This window comes from Pyrus communis, chromosome 11, assembly GCF_963583255.1.
Source record: "Pyrus communis chromosome 11, drPyrComm1.1, whole genome shotgun sequence".
Classification (NCBI taxonomy): domain Eukaryota; kingdom Viridiplantae; phylum Streptophyta; class Magnoliopsida; order Rosales; family Rosaceae; genus Pyrus; species Pyrus communis.
Window position 1 is genome coordinate 26830241 of NC_084813.1, and position 16237 is coordinate 26846477.

The following is a 16237-nucleotide window of genomic DNA, read 5'->3' on the forward strand; positions in this document are numbered from 1 at the left end:
TGGATGTCAGGGGGGCAGATTTTTTTCATGCCGAAACAAAAAAAAAAAAGGAAATCTGGATCGATGAGGAACCGATCAAGGCAATGACAGTACAAATCGTTGCAAGGTTCCTAGTTTTTGACCGAAATATTGACATTCCAATTTTCTCTCTTGACATGTGAGTGTTACAAATGAGTGTCCGTGGTTTGACATGTGCCTTTTTCTGTGCATTTGAAGCACAATCTCCCAGAGCATGGAGGTTAGATCAGCCGGCGGAATTACAAAGGAATACAACAATAAACCCATAACCTGGAATTGTTGCGAAGTCAGAGTCTAAATATCAGTTTCATCAACTAGAATAAGCGCTTCCTGCAACCTGTGGCACCACAATGGCAGAACATCTTTTTTACTTTCCCATCGGGACCCAAGACACTATCAAGGGCGTAGCCATAGTCGTATGTGAGCTCCTGCCATAAATCCAACAATAATGTCAGCCACTCCAAAATTAAGTTTAACATCCAAGTACTGGAACTCGTAGTTAAAGCCCACATAAAGAAGATTCCATGTGCGTGCAACAGATAACAAATTCCTATCAGGATCCTATAAGTAGCAGCCACTTGATGATGGTTCCATACAGATAATAAACATTCACTTCATCACGACGACTTTAACATTGAATTTAAGGCATCAAGACATTAACCTTGTTGGCTACATAGTTCATAAACACAACCTATTTACTATTTTTGGAATATCACCAGCATTCTTATCTTGGAACATTCTCATTCTCATTTCCAACTTCAATCAAACAAGATTGAATGATGATGAAAACGACAATCAGAGAGAGAGAGAGAGAACAAGAGACACCTGCAGAGGAGGTATGTTGTCCGCAGCAAACAGCATCACCCGAGCTAGTTTTAAGTCATGGTGTGAGCTCAACACCGACTGGACAAACAGATTAGGCTCACAACTGTGATTTATAAATCTGGCTATGTTTCCAGTTGAACCTGCATCAATGCAGAACTCTGGCCCGCTATCAGAGCTCTGATCATCAGGTCTCTCCAGTGAATTAGCTGCTGGTATGGATACAGCTTGTGAACGCCTCTGTCAGAAAGATAAATGAGACAAAATTTCCCTGCTCAGGAAGATCAAAATACATAACTGACAAAGAAATATGTCATATGAAATGGTAAACTGTAATTGACTTCTACCGAAAATATACAAACAACTATTTCCTCATGAAGGTGATGTAGTTAGACAGCCACATACGGGCAGTGTTCATCCAAAAATATTCCCATTTACTAACAGCTACAAAATAGTCATTTGCCTACATTTCATTCTCAAGTTTGTTTCTACATACAAAACCTTATAGTTATATTATTTTATACATTAAAGCCAAATATAAACCATCATCAAACAATCTTTGAAAATATACCAGAACAAGCATTATCTAACCTTCTAATGAGACAATTAATTCATACATGCAGAAACCAAGTAGGAGATCCAGGTTTTAAAAGTTAACAAAACAAAGAAGTGATCTTTTATTGACACAGAGAGACTTCAAACTGGAATTGCCAAGGCATATCATACTGGATAGTTGAATACAGCTAGTGGCAATACCTCTCTTCCTTCAAGCCCCTTCATGGTTTGCAAACAATCCATGTCAAATATGTAGTAGTTCTCTAAGGCACTATCTACATCTTCTGTCCTTCTAATTACTCCTATGTACTCACAGACTGGTGCTCCAGAAGGGATAAAATCCCATGATCTAACAGCCCATCCTCTCATTGGTGTCCTGAAAACCTGCTAATGCCCACTATTTAGAATGTGCCACTTTGACAATAGCCAAGCAGTGATTTGTGTAATCATGTGTGTCTGTGTTTCCAAATAACCAAACAAAGTAGCTACAATAACACCACCTCAAACCGATACTTCAGCCCTCTCTGAGAAGTACGATTGAGGCAAGAAAGTCCACAACCACATTTTGGACCACATTCAAACACTACATCCTTCGCCTCAATTAATCTGAAAGATGCAACATAAGCAAGAATAGCCTCAAATAAGAACATAAAGTAATAAAATCAGCCAAAACTATTAAGCATCTAATATCAAAATTTCATGTAGATATATAGTGGCATGTTTAATGTATTGCTCACCTGCCACCATCACGCCGCACATATGGGAAGTCATCGCCATTAAGCATGGTGCATGCACAAGTCTTAGGGTCCGTGCAAGAACCTTTGCAATTGCATCCAGTGACATCTGTGGGAAGCTTCACATTTTGCGCAACTTGGATAGACTTACAATATGTAAAACCTGAAATTTACGAATTTGACACCAGATTGTTGTACTCACCTTAGTATAGAATATAAATCACTTAAGTGACTTTTTAACAAATTTGAGGAGGCCACATGTCCATGAAAAAGTTCAACCACCACAGCTAGTAATTGGTTACAATCATGCATGTAGTGTGCACAGATTATTAATGAGATGTTAAATCTGTGATTGACAAGTCAATGATGATTAGGAAAAAAAAATTATTTTATTCAGTTATGCATGTGCGACAAAGACAACAATTTGAAAATTTGATAATTCAACTTGCCTGTGGGTGAAACAGGTGGATCATCAACCAAATTGGTAGCCGGAATGGGAACATCCTCTTGGCCCCCACTGATGTCTTCGCACACCAATCTGAGCAATAAAACAAAAGAACGTAATTACAATTTGCAATCAAGTTTAAAAACTTTCAACAGTATAATTGTGTTCCAACAAATACCCGCGTATTTCTGCAACAGACTGTGGTACACGTCGAGTGATGAATTGAACCTGTTGGAGAAGTCGAGTATGTTAAAGAAAATTCTCTCTCGATACGTAGTTGCTCAATGATTCACCGTGCTAGACAAGTCAAAATGAAAATGAGACGTGACATTCTGAATATAAGCAGGAACAACCCACTGACATATATTACGATACCCAGTTATAATAAGGGTTGTGCTATCCACACACCCTTTTTTACTTCTCACACATCCCTTGTTAATCTCTGTCCTTTGATCTTCTTTAATTCAGCCGATCCAAGGGCTGCAAATTAAGAGGGTGTGTATAAACTATAAAGTAAAATGGGGTGTGTAGATAACACACGCCTATAATAATGCTATCTAGTTCAGTTGTGGATCACAAGCACAACAACAAAGCTGAAAAAAAAAAAATTTGAAACAGAAAAGCGGGCCAAAACATTGGTTCGTCAAAACGGAGGAACTAAAAATAACAGCAGTAGCATAACAAATTACATCATGGACTAAAGCATGCTTGCTAGGAAAGGAACGAGAGAATTTCCAAAATTAAAAGAGAAATGTGACTTCAAATGATGTGACACCAGCACGGACTAAGAAAAAAGTGAACTCTGGTGCACCTTATTATGAATATTTATAGTACCAAATAAGACTTAAGTTAACTCTAAATATCTATTCTGCCTTACAAATTTCAAGATATATATTTCCCGAATAAACACTAATCCTATCTTAACAGATTAATTTCCCGACTAAGTTGCCTCAAATAAGGCTTTTCTTGATCGGTAGTGGAGAAAAAGATAGTACAGCAAAATATATAACCTGGTTAGTGGTCAAAACTGGCTGCCCTTCCATACGCCTAAGACGATACTTAAAAACAGTAAATCCAGAAATACCCTTCTCCGCCCAATACTGAACAACCTGTAAAATGAACGTTAAGTTAGTCAGAAACAAAAAGGTCAATCTACCATTTCTTTACTTGCAAATATAACTAATTCTTTCATTGTTAACATCAGCAGAAAGTTCAACAAACAAGTAGTTTTTGATATTTAAAGTGATAGATATGGTTTTAGTGAGATATAGAGGAAACAAATAGTAAAAATAATAAACAACAAGCTTCAAAGGATTTTACCTTGTACAAACCATCATAAGTGTAAAGTTTTCCAACATAACTACTTTTACATTCATGGCCACGAACTACTCTAACAGGTACACATTGCTCCACGCAATTCTGCAATTTGTGAGAACATATAAATTCTTAGATAACATGTGAACCCACATGTAGAAACATGTTTGTAATTATCCATAGGGACCTATAGACCAAAGGTTCAGATCATCGAATCATCTCAGGTTTGACAGTTAAAACCGAAGCTTTATTTGTGGTCCTTGTTAGAGAATAACTAATACATTTGAAGTATTGAACAGAGAACTCATACATATGTGGTCCTTGTTAGAGAACTTAATATCAGTTAACAGAGAACTTATAATTATCGGTTTATAGATTAAATTCATAAAAATACCAGATACATAGGACTAACTTACTTTGAAACGGTGTCAACTAACAAGAAACCAACAGAAGTAAACGTATCTGATATGGCCAACTCACATTAAAAACACATGGGACGAACAACAAAAAACCGTTGAATGTATAAACAACTACCATTACAAGTGGAAAATGAGGACAAATTTGTAAAACAAAACCGAGAAGACTCTCAATACACACCTTGAGTGCCAAATTACCACGTTCTAGAACTTGATCTCGAATTTGACGCTTATCACCTGACAAATTATGACCACCTTGGCCAGTATACACAACATCCTCTGCGTTATCCAAATCATCCTCATACATGCCAGATATAACAATGGCCACTGCAAGTGGGAATGTATAGTTACTGTACTCCTGCATTATCAACAAGGGGAAAATCTGAAGTTGCTTCTTGGTAACTTAGACTAGAACATCATACGAGCAAAAGTAAAAAGGACCAACATCAACACTTTTGGATGACTTTGTAAATTACATACTAGTCACAGTAAGGACAATCCCCTCCCCACTGGACAAAACCTTAATAATGAAATAAGTATTTAAGTTATAATTAGGCATGCAAGTTGGAATATTGTTTCCGGTTCCGAATGTAAAGCTTCTGAATCCAAATATTTTTCCAAAAAATTGGAATGGAAATTGGAATGCATTTAGAGATTCTAAAAATTCTGAATTTCCGATCCGAATTTTTCTGAAGTGTTCCGAACTTATCCCGATAAAAAACCTTCCAAACTATTCCAATATTTTATAGTTATTTGCTCAAATTATATACTTTGTAATCAAATTTTGTGTGTTAATGTTTGTTTTGAATACATTTTGCATTGGTTTTATATTAAACATACACTTCTATATATTAAAAAGTATAAGCATACTAGTATACCACAAAATTAATTGAATTCATACATCAGCATACACCAAATATTAAGAAAGAACAATAAATTCCACATGTGGAAAGTTTGAGACTATTCAAAAACTTATAAAATATATGAACTTCTGAATTATGTTCCGAAATTTCCAAGATTACTCCGACTTTGAAATTTCCCGATATGACAAAATTTCCAAATTTAAAAATTGTGATCTGATCCACTCTAATTCAAAATTTTGGAATGGGAATTGGAAACATAGTTCCAATCCGATCCTTCAGAAAAACACCCCTAGTTATAATTAAAAAAATGCAGGTTCATTCTCAAGTGTTTATGTCCAAAGAGGAAAAGTATGAATTACCCCTTTGACTTTGCCGTAGTTTTGCCCCATAAAGTCAATGCCGTTCAGCCAGTGGCTGTGAAAACCAACAGCAACCATTTCAGCCCGAGAATAGAACTGATGCCCAACATCAATACCTGCCAGGAAGGGAAACTTTAGCACCCACAAATTAAAATCTTTGGGAAAAAAAAGAAAAAAAAAAAGAGGACATATTTCAAAAGCAACTGTGTTCAATTATCAATCCCATAAAAATATAATCAACCCATAATGTATTCAGTCAACAAACCCTCAAAAGCATATAGCGTAAAGGGAAAATTAACCAGGTGAGAGTCGCAAACCTGGAATGCTTCCGATTCTTTTAGTGGCATTCAAGATTTCTTTTCTCTCCATCATCTGCTAGTCATTATAATTTAAAAGCCAAAGAAAAACAGGGGCAGATTATTTCAGATGTTATAATCATAAATACTGACCATCATATTCCAAACAGGAACATCACTCTTTTAATCATCAACATGAATTCTATTAGAAAAGAAAAGGTACAAGTAGGAAAGACGAACATGATTTCCATCAAAACCAGGATAAGCTATATTACATTCAAATCAAAGATATTCCCCAGTCAATAAGAATAAAACTCAAGGGAATACCTCTAAAATGTTTACACAAATATGTTCAGAGAAAAGCTAAAAACTTAATTTCATCCCTAATTAAATCCACCTCATCCTCCTTTCTCTTGAAAAACCTATTATTACTTCCCACTGCAGGTCCCGAGCAGAAACATCATTGGCTCTTAATACAAAACAAAGTTATCATATGGATAGCAAGTAGGAAACCCATAAAACAAGTCATATGGATAACAAGTAGGAAACCCATAAAACAAGAGATGTCACAACAATTGACACCACCACCAATGTTACAATCACTTTCATGTTACTTCAGAATTCCTAAGTATAGTACACCAGAATCACTTTACAAAACAGAAGTATTTGAACAGCATTTGCTCCTGAGATCGTTTGATTTCAAAATGTCATAAATTATGAAAACACAAAGAATGTGTCTATCGTGAGAAGACAGTGATGAGGCAAGAATCATGTTGACTTGCCTTAGATATTGCCTTCAAATCATGTCGTTTTGACGCCTTTGCCTCTGGCGGGGAAGCCTCTTTCTGCAGAAATTTGTCCATTTTGGAAACATATTAAGTACCAAATTGCTCAGTCTCAAGACCACATGCATATTAAGGAAAGAGTAAGTGAGATAAACTGACCTTAGATTTTTTTGAAGATTTCGAGCCCTTCTTTGCGGATTTGGATGCCTTCTTATCAGCCTCCACTTTTCTGCACCTCATTTCTTCTTCCTATGAATCAAATTTCTAAAAGTTGACCGTACTTCTTACCCAAACATTTTTCAACATTTAAACATGGAAACAGGGTAAAATCTGAGCTCAATCCTCATAAGGACAAACCTGTACGAAATAAAGGTAATGTTTGTTGAACAGCCTCAGGGTCTCCTTGACCTTAGCATGGTCGCTCTTCTCAGCCGAAGAATTAGTGGGTTTGCTGGCTCCGCCTTCTAAACAACCGTTAGAGCCGGCGTCCCCGGCCTCATTTTTAGCATGGGAGCTTTTTCCACCGTCGATATTGGCTCTTTTGCTGAGGCTACCTTCGTCTCCCCCTCCGTCTTGCTCTCGGTCTCCGTCTCTGTGCTCATCAAGTAATGCAACTCTTTTGCGGACCAGGACTTCCTTCTGGGGTTTCTCTTTGACCCGAAGGCCAGAACTAGTTCTCCTTCCCGGCGGCGAAGGAATGTCGTTTTTGGAATGCGGGTCTGCAGCGTCAGCACCTCCTTCAGCATCGGCGGAGCTATGAACCAGCGATTTCACTACCATTTTCCACCCACTCGAAGGTATCTGCAGAAGCGAGAGAGTGATTTTGGAGAAACTTGAGATTCTAGGGTTTATCAGGAGGGTAAGTCACACATGAAAATTGGAGCCCTGGTTTAGGGAGCTGAGAGAGAGTGTGTGTGGGGGTTAATGGGGTGCGTGGGCGCGTATTCGTGGGTTTGCTGACGTCACTGACTGTCGAGTACTAGTTTCGGAAGAGTACGGACAGGCCCTGATCCCCGCCCTCGCCCCTTCATCTCCATTGCTCCTTCTCTCCTTCACTTTAGGCTTGAACGCTCCTCAGATTTGGCCTCTTTCCGAGGAAGGGGGGGCTATTCCTATTCTAGTCGAAGCAATACAGGAGTTTCCATAATTGGATACACTTTCAACTTCTTTTTTTAAGATAGTTGTTGGCGCTCTCAAAATTTCATTTTACTGCTTAAACTTTTATAATTAGAAAAAAAAATACATTTATGAAGAGTATAGGATAAAATTTTTAAAGTGTTAATAATAGTTTCTTTTTTTTATATTGGTACCTTGTAAATTGTAAAACAGAGATGTCAAAATTCACTTCTAATTCTGCTTCTGTTATGACATAAAATTGAAGTAATTGAGTGATGACAACCGTAGATGAGCTTGGAGCAACCATCCTTTTTAGACATTTATGGATATTTTTTCTTATTTATAAATCCATTTTTGATATTTCTCTAAGATAAATAAATTGTAATATAAAGTTTTGAGTATGTTTATAGATTTTCTTGATTGTGACTATAATACTTTGCGACCGTAAATGCAGCAGGATATTAATAGGTAAGTTATAAAAGATAAAATTTCACTTGTTTATTTTACATTGCATTACGTACAAGTAAAGGAAATGCTAAGTGTAGTCCACTAACTTTTGAAAAGAAAATGGTACGACCATATCTAAAGCATCTCTATAGTATAAGTGAGATTTACTTTATTATATTCTTACCTCCTTAAAAAAAAGGTTTATAAATTGTCCACAAAATGTAGCATCACTATTTTGAAAGAAACAAAAAAATACAAAAGGGTAAATGTGGAAATAAAAACATTTTTGTCCCTTTGCTTTTTAAGAAAACAAAGTGAGCTTGCCTCATACGTGTAGTGAGATAGTTAGAGCATTTCCAAATGAAATATCAAAACTACCATATAGACATATAATAGTAAAAATAGCATCAAATTCTTTCCAAGCGAGCCTTCAGTTTTTTACGTGGCATTGAGTCATTTGAAGGCAAAACCTTTTGCTGTCAAAATTGTCAAAAGGTGTCAAATCCATTTAATAAATTTTTAATAAATGTTACTGTGTGTCAAGTATTTAATTGGTTATCTCAATAATTAGACCTTGCGAGAGATTAAAAAATTTATAGAGTAATATTGTTACTTGACATATTGGGTGGAGCAAAAAATTGTATAAAATGCCAAATTGCCTCACATACCATCAAATATCATTTTGATGTTTTAAATTTGACATCTCTATTGGAGATGCTCTTATATTAAAAAATATAAATACTAAATTAAAGTCTTCTAAGGTGTGTTTACTTGGGATACCTTCGTTTTCATACCCAAAACTTATGAAACCTATCTACTTTTCATTCATTTAGTTATTAATATTGGTGATATGGTGAATCAAATTTAGACATCCAATGTAAAGGTAAATGCTATTATCGAACTTGAACTACAAGCCCTATACTTAGTTCAAGTGTTTTTTTTTTTTTTTATTGCAATTTTTTGGTGTTTGAACATGAGATTTTGCAGACACATCTTGTGACCTAACGTAAACTCTCACTCTTTAGTGTAAATATATCATTATATTAAAAAACATGAAATTTTGCTGCGATGCGTTTCTAATCTTATATGTAGAAGATCAAACTCACCACTATGAAAGGCCTTGTCAAGTTGTATACTAAAACTCCCTAAAACTAATTGGACACAGTAAATTGGTACACTTGTTGGACACACTGATGGGCTTATACTATTATATTATTTGAGGCCACTTGGACTGAAGGGTGTGTTAATTTGTGTGTCCAAAAATAGCGAACACTGCTTGCCTCGCTCTTAGATTTGGGCCATTAACGAGGGAATAGGCCCAAACACCAACACGCCCATTATCCATCTCGTTCGTAGGGAGCCGGCAGTTGGCTTGGCTTGGCTTGGCTCGGCTCGGCTGTCAGTCAGTCTACCACGTTCACATATTTCACTCTGTACTTTAGGGGTTGGACCTCCACGGACAGGAAGAGCCAGGCGTCTCTATGCTAGTAAACAGAAAAACTCAATCCTTATCTCTCTCCATCTGTCTCTCTCTTATTTCTTGAGGGAGAGGGGGCGAGCGAGCAATGGCAGCGAAAGTGCTATCATCCCCTCCGCACCCGCATCCAAATCCTCTCAGTTCTCGTCCTCTGAAAATACTCCACGAAACCCACCACCAGCATAGGCAGCAGCAGCCATGGCGGCTGAGCCAGCGTTCATCAGGAAGTTCAGGAACCAACAAGAAGAGAGAGGTGGTGATGAGCTCCCTCCACCAGTCTCTTGTTAGTACGTCGTCGTCTCTGGTACCTCTCTTACTGGAACCACCGCAGCAACTCAATGCATCCAGCAGCAGCATCAGCAGCTCCCTCATGTTTGTGATTGCAGCTGCAGACGGCGCCGTAGGTTATTCGTTGGCCAGTTACTACACATCCCTGGGTCTCTTCGTCATCTCTGTTCCTGGCCTTTGGTCCCTCATCAAACGTTCTGTTAAATCCAAGGTCTGTAATATTGTAATTATGCCCTCAATTTTCACTTAAACAATATGGGCGTCTGAACTGAGTCTGAACATATGTAAACGCGAGGATATCAGGTCGTGCAGAAGACGTTTGTAGGTGAAGAGAAGAAGGCACCAAGCCAAGTCGCCGGTGAAATCCTCTCTTTTTTCACTCGCAACAATTTTGTGGTCACTGATCGAGGGGAGACCATTACGTAAGGCCCACCTCCACCTTACCTACTTTCAACTTACACAATTTGAAAGTTGACATCCATTTCTTTGTTCAATGTACATTGAATGATGCTGCAATTATATATGGACATGTTATATGTTTCTTTGGGAATTTCCATGTGTTGCATTCTCCATTAACATCATCATACATGCATATATTACTGTGGTTTCTATTGTTTGCTTGGCATTGCCAAATTGCCAAGGAGTTGGGTGTTGTAACAATATCTATACCAAATAGTGAGTGAATAGACATGCTCAAATATTTCCGTCTTGTCTTTGACTGCTACGAAGGTTTGAAGGCATGATGGTTCCAAGTCGAGGCCAAGCGGCATTGCTCACTTTTTGCACCTGCATCAGCCTTGCAAGCGTAGCTCTTGTTCTTACCATAACTGTTCCTGATTTCGGCAATAACTGGTTTTGGCTCACCACCTTAAGTCCGTTGGCGTAAGTAGTGCAAAATGCACCCACACGCTTCAATTCCAATTCACTTATCTGTGTCAAATTGCATACGAGTGCTCCAAAACTTAAAAATGCACTGATATTTTCAAAATGGAACACAGGGGCGCATATTACTGGAAGCGAGCATCACGAAAGGAGCAGATCAAGGTCAAAATGATGGTCATAGACGATGGTGAACAGTCAGAGATCATCGTTCAGGGGGATGACCAGCAAGTAGAGCAAATGAGAAAGGAGCTTCAATTGAGTGAGAAGGGAATGGTGTATGTTAAGGGCATATTCGAGAGATAAAGAAATACCTTTATCTCTGTATTCAATTTCAATGTTTTGCTCAGAGTCAGAGAAGAGATTAGGAAATGAAGCTGTTCTTGTATTAGATCCTTGAAAGATTTTGAGATATGTAGACACAATCAGTCAGTTTGACCTATATATATATATATATATATATATATATATATATATAGCTATAAACTACTACTAAATAGATTGGTTCAGTTGGCTTCAAAACTCTGCTCCCTTGCAGGGTTGTCACAAACTCTTATCATGCATTTGAGTATCGACTCCTTCGCGGATTTAGGCTAAATTAGTAAGAAATGTACTACAAGAAAACATTAGATAGAGGGATTGAAAATGCACTATATAATCATTCCAACAAGTCATTTACAAATCCCTTTATCTCATGTTTTTAAAACAATTCATACTACTACCGTAGTACCGTAGTAACCCGTATCCCTTATTAGTTATTATTTTGCAATCCCTCATCCAAACACAGCATCTAATGAACGAGGTAGAGGGCACCATAATGCAATTTGGTAAAAAACAATAATAAGCCTCAATAGATAAAATAAATAAAGTTTTCTTGATTCTCAAATAACAGAATCCTCAGTTCAGCAAAGTTTGGAGCCTTTGGTACAGTTGATGCTCAGCAAAGCTAAGGCAAATTATTGACAATCAATAGCAACACCACCCAGAAAGAGTTGCATAATATGTAAACCCTATTTCTAAACAACCCACAGGGGAAAAGAGAGTAAAAGTAAAAGTGTTTGTAACAAATCTTCGACATTATCTGATTATGAAAAAGAACTCATCCAGAACCGACCGGTCCGCTAGAGAACAAGGCCAAGGTTTTCAGCCAATCAGTAACTTGTTCTCCTCCAAGAATGAATAAGTGGGTACCTCCAGATTGTATGGTGCTGGTCCCTTGCGGATCCTTCCAGAAATATCATAGTGGGAACCATGGCATGGACAAAACCATCCACCAAAATCACCAGCATTAGGCAAGGGAATGCAACCCAGATGCGTGCAAACTCCCACAACAATGAGCCATTCCGGGTTTTTAACCCTCTCAGCATCTTGCTGCGGATCACGGAGAGAATTAACATCTACACTATTTGCCAGCTTGATATCATCGTCAGTGCGGCGTCTGATGAAGACTGGCTTTCCACGCCACTTAACAGTCACAGTTGAACCGGGCTCAATGCTGGAGAGATCAACCTCGAGCGAGGCCATAGCAAGAACATCCTTACTGGCTGACATGCTTAGCACAAACTTGAGGATAAGCAGACGAATCAGAGAAGCATAGACAAACCTCCCGCCTGTGAGGACAAAGTAGGCAAATGCACGCTTGCTGGGGTCACCTGGAGGGTAACGCTCATGGTTGTACTCATCATAAACTATCTTTGAACTAGGATTCTTGACAGCTGCGACAGTTGGAGGAACGTCTGGAACTAGATTGTTGTCCTGGGACGGGGTAACTGAACCAGACACAAAACCTGAAGCAATCGATCGATTAGAACAAAAGCAATATAAAAATAAAAGCCATTGATTGACCCAACGGAGCTACATGCATCATTCTGCATAGACTTGAATAATTACTAAAAGCTGTGAACTTTAGAAAAGTTAGCCTTTAAAGACTTCAACTTGATGCTTCATGACCTTTTTTTCATGGTCTTTTATTTCTTTTATTTTTCAATACGTGATTTAGAACAGAAATTTGTGAAAGGGATGCATAAATAGATTTCTAACACAAATATACAGCATTATTACGGTACCAAAGTTAAATTCACCATCAATGGGAGCTAAATTTAAACTAAACTAAAATATTCATTGATCAGCTCATAAAGATAATACGCGCAAACACAATATCAAGATCAATAATCACCCATTCCCACAAATCAGCGATAAATTCTGATGAAATTCCTGCCGATAATTTTGGGGGAAAAAACCCTAAATAACCAGTAGCCACGAAAGAGGGAGAGAAATGAGGGGAACCCTAACCTCTGGACGGAAGATAGAAGTCAGGGGTGAAATAGGCGGATCTGAGCTCATCGGAGGAGTCATGGCCGTCGATGAGATTTCGAGACAGGATAGAGGAGGAGGCAGTGCCGGTGGCGGCTAGGTTGGACCTCCATGGCGACACGGACACAGAACAGAGCCTCCTCGCCGCAACCCTCAACATATTGTTTTCCTTTTTATTTTTCTTCTTTTTGTAACTATTCTTCTGAGTTTTGAGGTTTACGACTGTTACGCTGCGAAATGGCCTTCGGGTTTCGCTGCTATACAGATGCTGCCCGTAAAGAAAGACGGGCACAAGAGAGCAGGATAGGGATAAAATGGGCAAACCAGATTTTCCCTTTGTGATGGGAATTTGGAACAATAGGGAAATGACCGTGTTATCGATATATTTATATTTAGCTGGTGGCCGTGATTTTGGCACGTCAGAATCCCATTCATCTTTTTCTTTTGTATGCCAAATTTTAGTTAAAATTTTTTATTAACACTAAATATTTTTTTTTTTTTTTTAAAACGATATTTTTACCTTTTAAGTGTAAAGTAGATTAAGTTTCATAATATACTAGCAATAATATGGTACAAATTCGCTTTTGACAATAATCAAACTTAAAACCTCTCATTTACAAGTTTCATATATTTAAGTTTAACTTATATACATTCCTGGTTCTTACAATTTAAAGACAATAAAATCATTTAGTCAAATTTTTGTTAATAAAATTAGCGGACAAGAATGCCAAGTGCAAGGGTAAATTAGACATCTAACAAGTCTAAAACACATCGCATTGGCTCAAAGCTTGCTAATTTTGTTAAAAAATTTAACAAATTTAAGTCACTGTTCTTAAATTGTAATAATTAGTGAATTATAGAGTTTAAATTGTGGAAGCTATAACTGCTGAGACCAAAGCGGAACCTCTCCAAAGAGACAAGAGTTAACAATAATTCGGCTTTTTTCGGATTACATAACGTTAGTTAACTCATTTTACCTACCAGACTATGTCTATCCATGTATAAAGCCAACATGGAAAAAAATAACTGCAACTTAAATAAGTGCATTCGTCCCGAATATGTCCCTGTACTAAAATGTGAAAACTTATGATGGACTAAAGACTTGGATTGGGCCAGTCATGGAAATATATGCACTAAGAGTTGGGTTTCAAACATGAGCCTACATCCTAAAAGGTTTGGCCAGGCCAATCCAGTCCAGTCCATTTGCTTTGTCGTCGGCGTCGTCTAAATAGCGTCGAGTCCCACACGCACAAAATCTCTCAACACAGAAAGGGGACAACAAAAAGAAACACAGAAGAAAGAGTGAGTGATGGAATTGGAAGGAATCAGTAAGAAAGAGAAAGAAGAAAGCGGCGGCGGCGGAGGAGGAGGGGGTGAGATTGAGAAGGTAAATTTGTCGTCGGCGGCGGCGTCGGAGATAGAGTACGTGAGCTATGGAGGAGAAGAGCACCTGCCTCTAATAATGGGGCTGGTGGACCAAGAACTGAGCGAGCCGTACTCCATCTTCACCTATCGGTACTTCGTGTATCTGTGGCCGCAGCTATGTTTCATGGCGTTCCACGGAGGCAGGTGCGTGGGGACGGTGGTGTGTAAGATGGGGGAGCACCGCAACACCTACAGAGGGTACATCGCCATGCTCGTCGTCATCAAGCCGTACAGAGGCAAAGGCATCGCCACCCAACTAGTCACCAGATCTATTCAAGTCATGAAGGAATCTGGCTGCGAAGAGGTATCTCTCTGTTTTCGTAAAATAAAATCAATCTGTTTTTGGAGCCCTAGCCTGGCCGCCGTTGTCACGAATGAATGACTTGATTGATTGGATTGGATTGGATTCAGGTAACGCTGGAGGCAGAAGTGACAAATAAAGGAGCTCTGGCGCTGTACGGGCGTCTTGGATTTATACGGGCAAAGAGGCTATTCCGGTACTACTTGAACGGGGTGGATGCTTTTCGTCTGAAGCTGCTGTTTCCCCGCCCTCTTTACTCTCTTCCTTCCCAATCCCAGGCTAATAATGACAACATGGCCATGCCATTGCCCATGGAAGATTGACTTTGGCTCGCAGCTTTACCTTTTCACCCGATGAGATTCAAGAGATTCAACAAGCTTTTCTTGTAATGTGTGTGCACTCAAATTCGATTCACTTGTTCTTCCCACCAATTTTCTACTTGATCAAACAATTCAGAGCTTGAGAATTTAGTTGAAAACAGCAAGATAGATTACACTGATCGAACTTGTAATATTCATCCATATAGCTACCTTTACCAGGTTGCGTTTGAGTATGTCTGTAGTCCGGCCTCTCGGCTGCGACTTTCACCCAATCTGCTGCTGTAAAGAATGAGGTAGCCGAGGGTCGGACGGCCGAGTAGAAAACAAACAACTCAGACGATCCACCTGCATTGCATTGGAGAAAATGTTACCTCTGCTTTGCTAAGCCCTTCCCCAAAGAAGTCGCGGCGCCCTCCAGGGATCACTTGTTTCTTTCAAGCCTTTAATGGATTTCAATGGTAAGAGGATAACAGTCCATGCGGATCTCAAACCTTTCCACTGTGTTGTAATGGTAGGGGAAACAATAAGAAAACGACATACCATCTGAACATCAAAGTAGAAAACAGAGATTATGGGGACAAAACTGGGTAGACTACTTCCCTTTAAAAACCATCTGTCTGGAATACGAATCTTGCAATGGTGGTAGCAGTATAGATACCATTAAGAAGGTCCAACTCATAATTAAACGAAAACAACTTAGTGTCAGACACATTACCATACGATTATATCTTTATCGTTAGGGATATCATAATATTAATCTTCAAATCGTGCCAAGCTCACTACACCTCACAATGTTCACAAAATAGACATTGTTGAGCATATTCAATGTACATGTGGTTTTTCATCCATCATTAAGTCCCAACGACGATCTTTGAAGATAATGTTGAATGTATTGAGGAGACCAAGCAAGAATACATCAACAAAGTCAAGACCAAGCTTATTACCTCTGCATCGCATTAGCAAAAGCATTAGAATAATTGAACTCAAGCTAATCTTATTCCAAAACAACATTGCCGAACTCTTCATGAAGTCATTGCCAAAGTCAACTTTTCATAAGTTTGCCC

At 38.5% G+C, this 16237-nt stretch overlaps 4 protein-coding genes across 6 annotated transcripts; 2 read left to right on the forward strand and 2 right to left on the reverse strand.

Annotated features, from left to right (window-relative positions):
- Nucleotides 1–68: 68 nt before the first annotated feature.
- LOC137709467 (histone-lysine N-methyltransferase, H3 lysine-9 specific SUVH4-like) lies at nt 69–7719 on the reverse strand. 2 transcript variants are annotated; one of them, XR_011064865.1, is made up of 15 exons: nt 6965–7719; nt 6767–6856; nt 6605–6667; nt 5844–5898; nt 5527–5642; nt 4486–4662; nt 3895–3993; nt 3585–3683; nt 2753–2802; nt 2579–2667; nt 2133–2292; nt 1896–2001; nt 1597–1779; nt 844–1111; nt 69–446 (listed from the first exon to the last, which is right to left on the reverse strand). XR_011064865.1 is itself a non-coding variant. In XM_068448559.1 (15 exons), exons 1-15 carry the CDS (start codon nt 7385–7387, stop codon nt 333–335), a joined length of 2061 nt encoding a protein of 686 aa, XP_068304660.1. In that variant the 5' UTR covers nt 7388–7719; the 3' UTR covers nt 69–332. The 2 variants fall into 2 exon arrangements, 1 of the variants encoding a protein (XP_068304660.1); XM_068448559.1 differs by having other exon boundaries at nt 844–1080.
- Nucleotides 7720–9609: 1890 nt separating this feature from the next.
- Nucleotides 9610–11321, forward strand: LOC137708154 (protein COFACTOR ASSEMBLY OF COMPLEX C SUBUNIT B CCB1, chloroplastic-like). Of its 2 annotated transcripts, XM_068447162.1 has the most exons (4): nt 9614–10146; nt 10239–10357; nt 10665–10817; nt 10934–11321. In XM_068447162.1, the coding sequence occupies exons 1-4, from the start codon at nt 9736–9738 to the stop codon at nt 11118–11120; spliced, it is 870 nt and encodes a 289-aa protein (XP_068303263.1). In that variant the 5' UTR covers nt 9614–9735; the 3' UTR covers nt 11121–11321. The 2 variants fall into 2 exon arrangements, with proteins under 2 accessions (XP_068303264.1, XP_068303263.1); XM_068447163.1 differs by lacking the exon at nt 10665–10817 and having other exon boundaries at nt 9610–10146.
- A 348-nt stretch (nt 11322–11669) lies between these two features.
- Nucleotides 11670–13462, reverse strand: LOC137707570 (cytochrome b-c1 complex subunit Rieske-4, mitochondrial-like). The gene is made up of 2 exons (XM_068446467.1): nt 13107–13462; nt 11670–12601 (listed from the first exon to the last, which is right to left on the reverse strand). The coding sequence occupies exons 1-2, from the start codon at nt 13285–13287 to the stop codon at nt 11958–11960; spliced, it is 825 nt and encodes a 274-aa protein (XP_068302568.1). The 5' UTR covers nt 13288–13462; the 3' UTR covers nt 11670–11957.
- A 929-nt stretch (nt 13463–14391) lies between these two features.
- LOC137708787 (N-alpha-acetyltransferase MAK3-like) lies at nt 14392–15352 on the forward strand. Its single transcript, XM_068447938.1, has 2 exons — nt 14392–14856; nt 14964–15352. The coding sequence occupies exons 1-2, from the start codon at nt 14437–14439 to the stop codon at nt 15174–15176; spliced, it is 633 nt and encodes a 210-aa protein (XP_068304039.1). The 5' UTR covers nt 14392–14436; the 3' UTR covers nt 15177–15352.
- Nucleotides 15353–16237: the final 885 nt, after the last annotated feature.

What these genes read in the sequence shown, in the direction of transcription:
- LOC137708154 (XM_068447162.1), top strand. Translation starts at nt 9,736, where the DNA reads ATGGCAGCGAAAGTGCTATCATCCCCTCCGCACCCGCATCCAAATCCT. An exon ending in GATCGAGGGGAGACCATTAC is followed by an intron (nt 10,358 to 10,664) that starts GTAAGGCCCACC and finishes ACTGCTACGAAG; the next exon opens with GTTTGAAGGCATGATGGTTC. An exon ending in ACCACCTTAAGTCCGTTGGC is followed by an intron (nt 10,818 to 10,933) that starts GTAAGTAGTGCA and finishes AATGGAACACAG; the next exon opens with GGGCGCATATTACTGGAAGC.
- LOC137709467 (XM_068448559.1), bottom strand. Translation starts at nt 7,387, where the DNA reads ATGGTAGTGAAATCGCTGGTTCATAGCTCCGCCGATGCTGAAGGAGGT. An exon ending in ATTACCTTTATTTCGTACAG is followed by an intron (nt 6,857 to 6,964) that starts GTTTGTCCTTAT and finishes TTTGATTCATAG; the next exon opens with GAAGAAGAAATGAGGTGCAG. An exon ending in CAGTTTTGACCACTAACCAG is followed by an intron (nt 2,803 to 3,584) that starts GTTATATATTTT and finishes CTTCTCCAACAG; the next exon opens with GTTCAATTCATCACTCGACG.
- LOC137707570 (XM_068446467.1), bottom strand. Translation starts at nt 13,287, where the DNA reads ATGTTGAGGGTTGCGGCGAGGAGGCTCTGTTCTGTGTCCGTGTCGCCA. An exon ending in CTTCTATCTTCCGTCCAGAG is followed by an intron (nt 12,602 to 13,106) that starts GTTAGGGTTCCC and finishes CGATTGCTTCAG; the next exon opens with GTTTTGTGTCTGGTTCAGTT.
- LOC137708787 (XM_068447938.1), top strand. Translation starts at nt 14,437, where the DNA reads ATGGAATTGGAAGGAATCAGTAAGAAAGAGAAAGAAGAAAGCGGCGGC. An exon ending in AGGAATCTGGCTGCGAAGAG is followed by an intron (nt 14,857 to 14,963) that starts GTATCTCTCTGT and finishes GATTGGATTCAG; the next exon opens with GTAACGCTGGAGGCAGAAGT.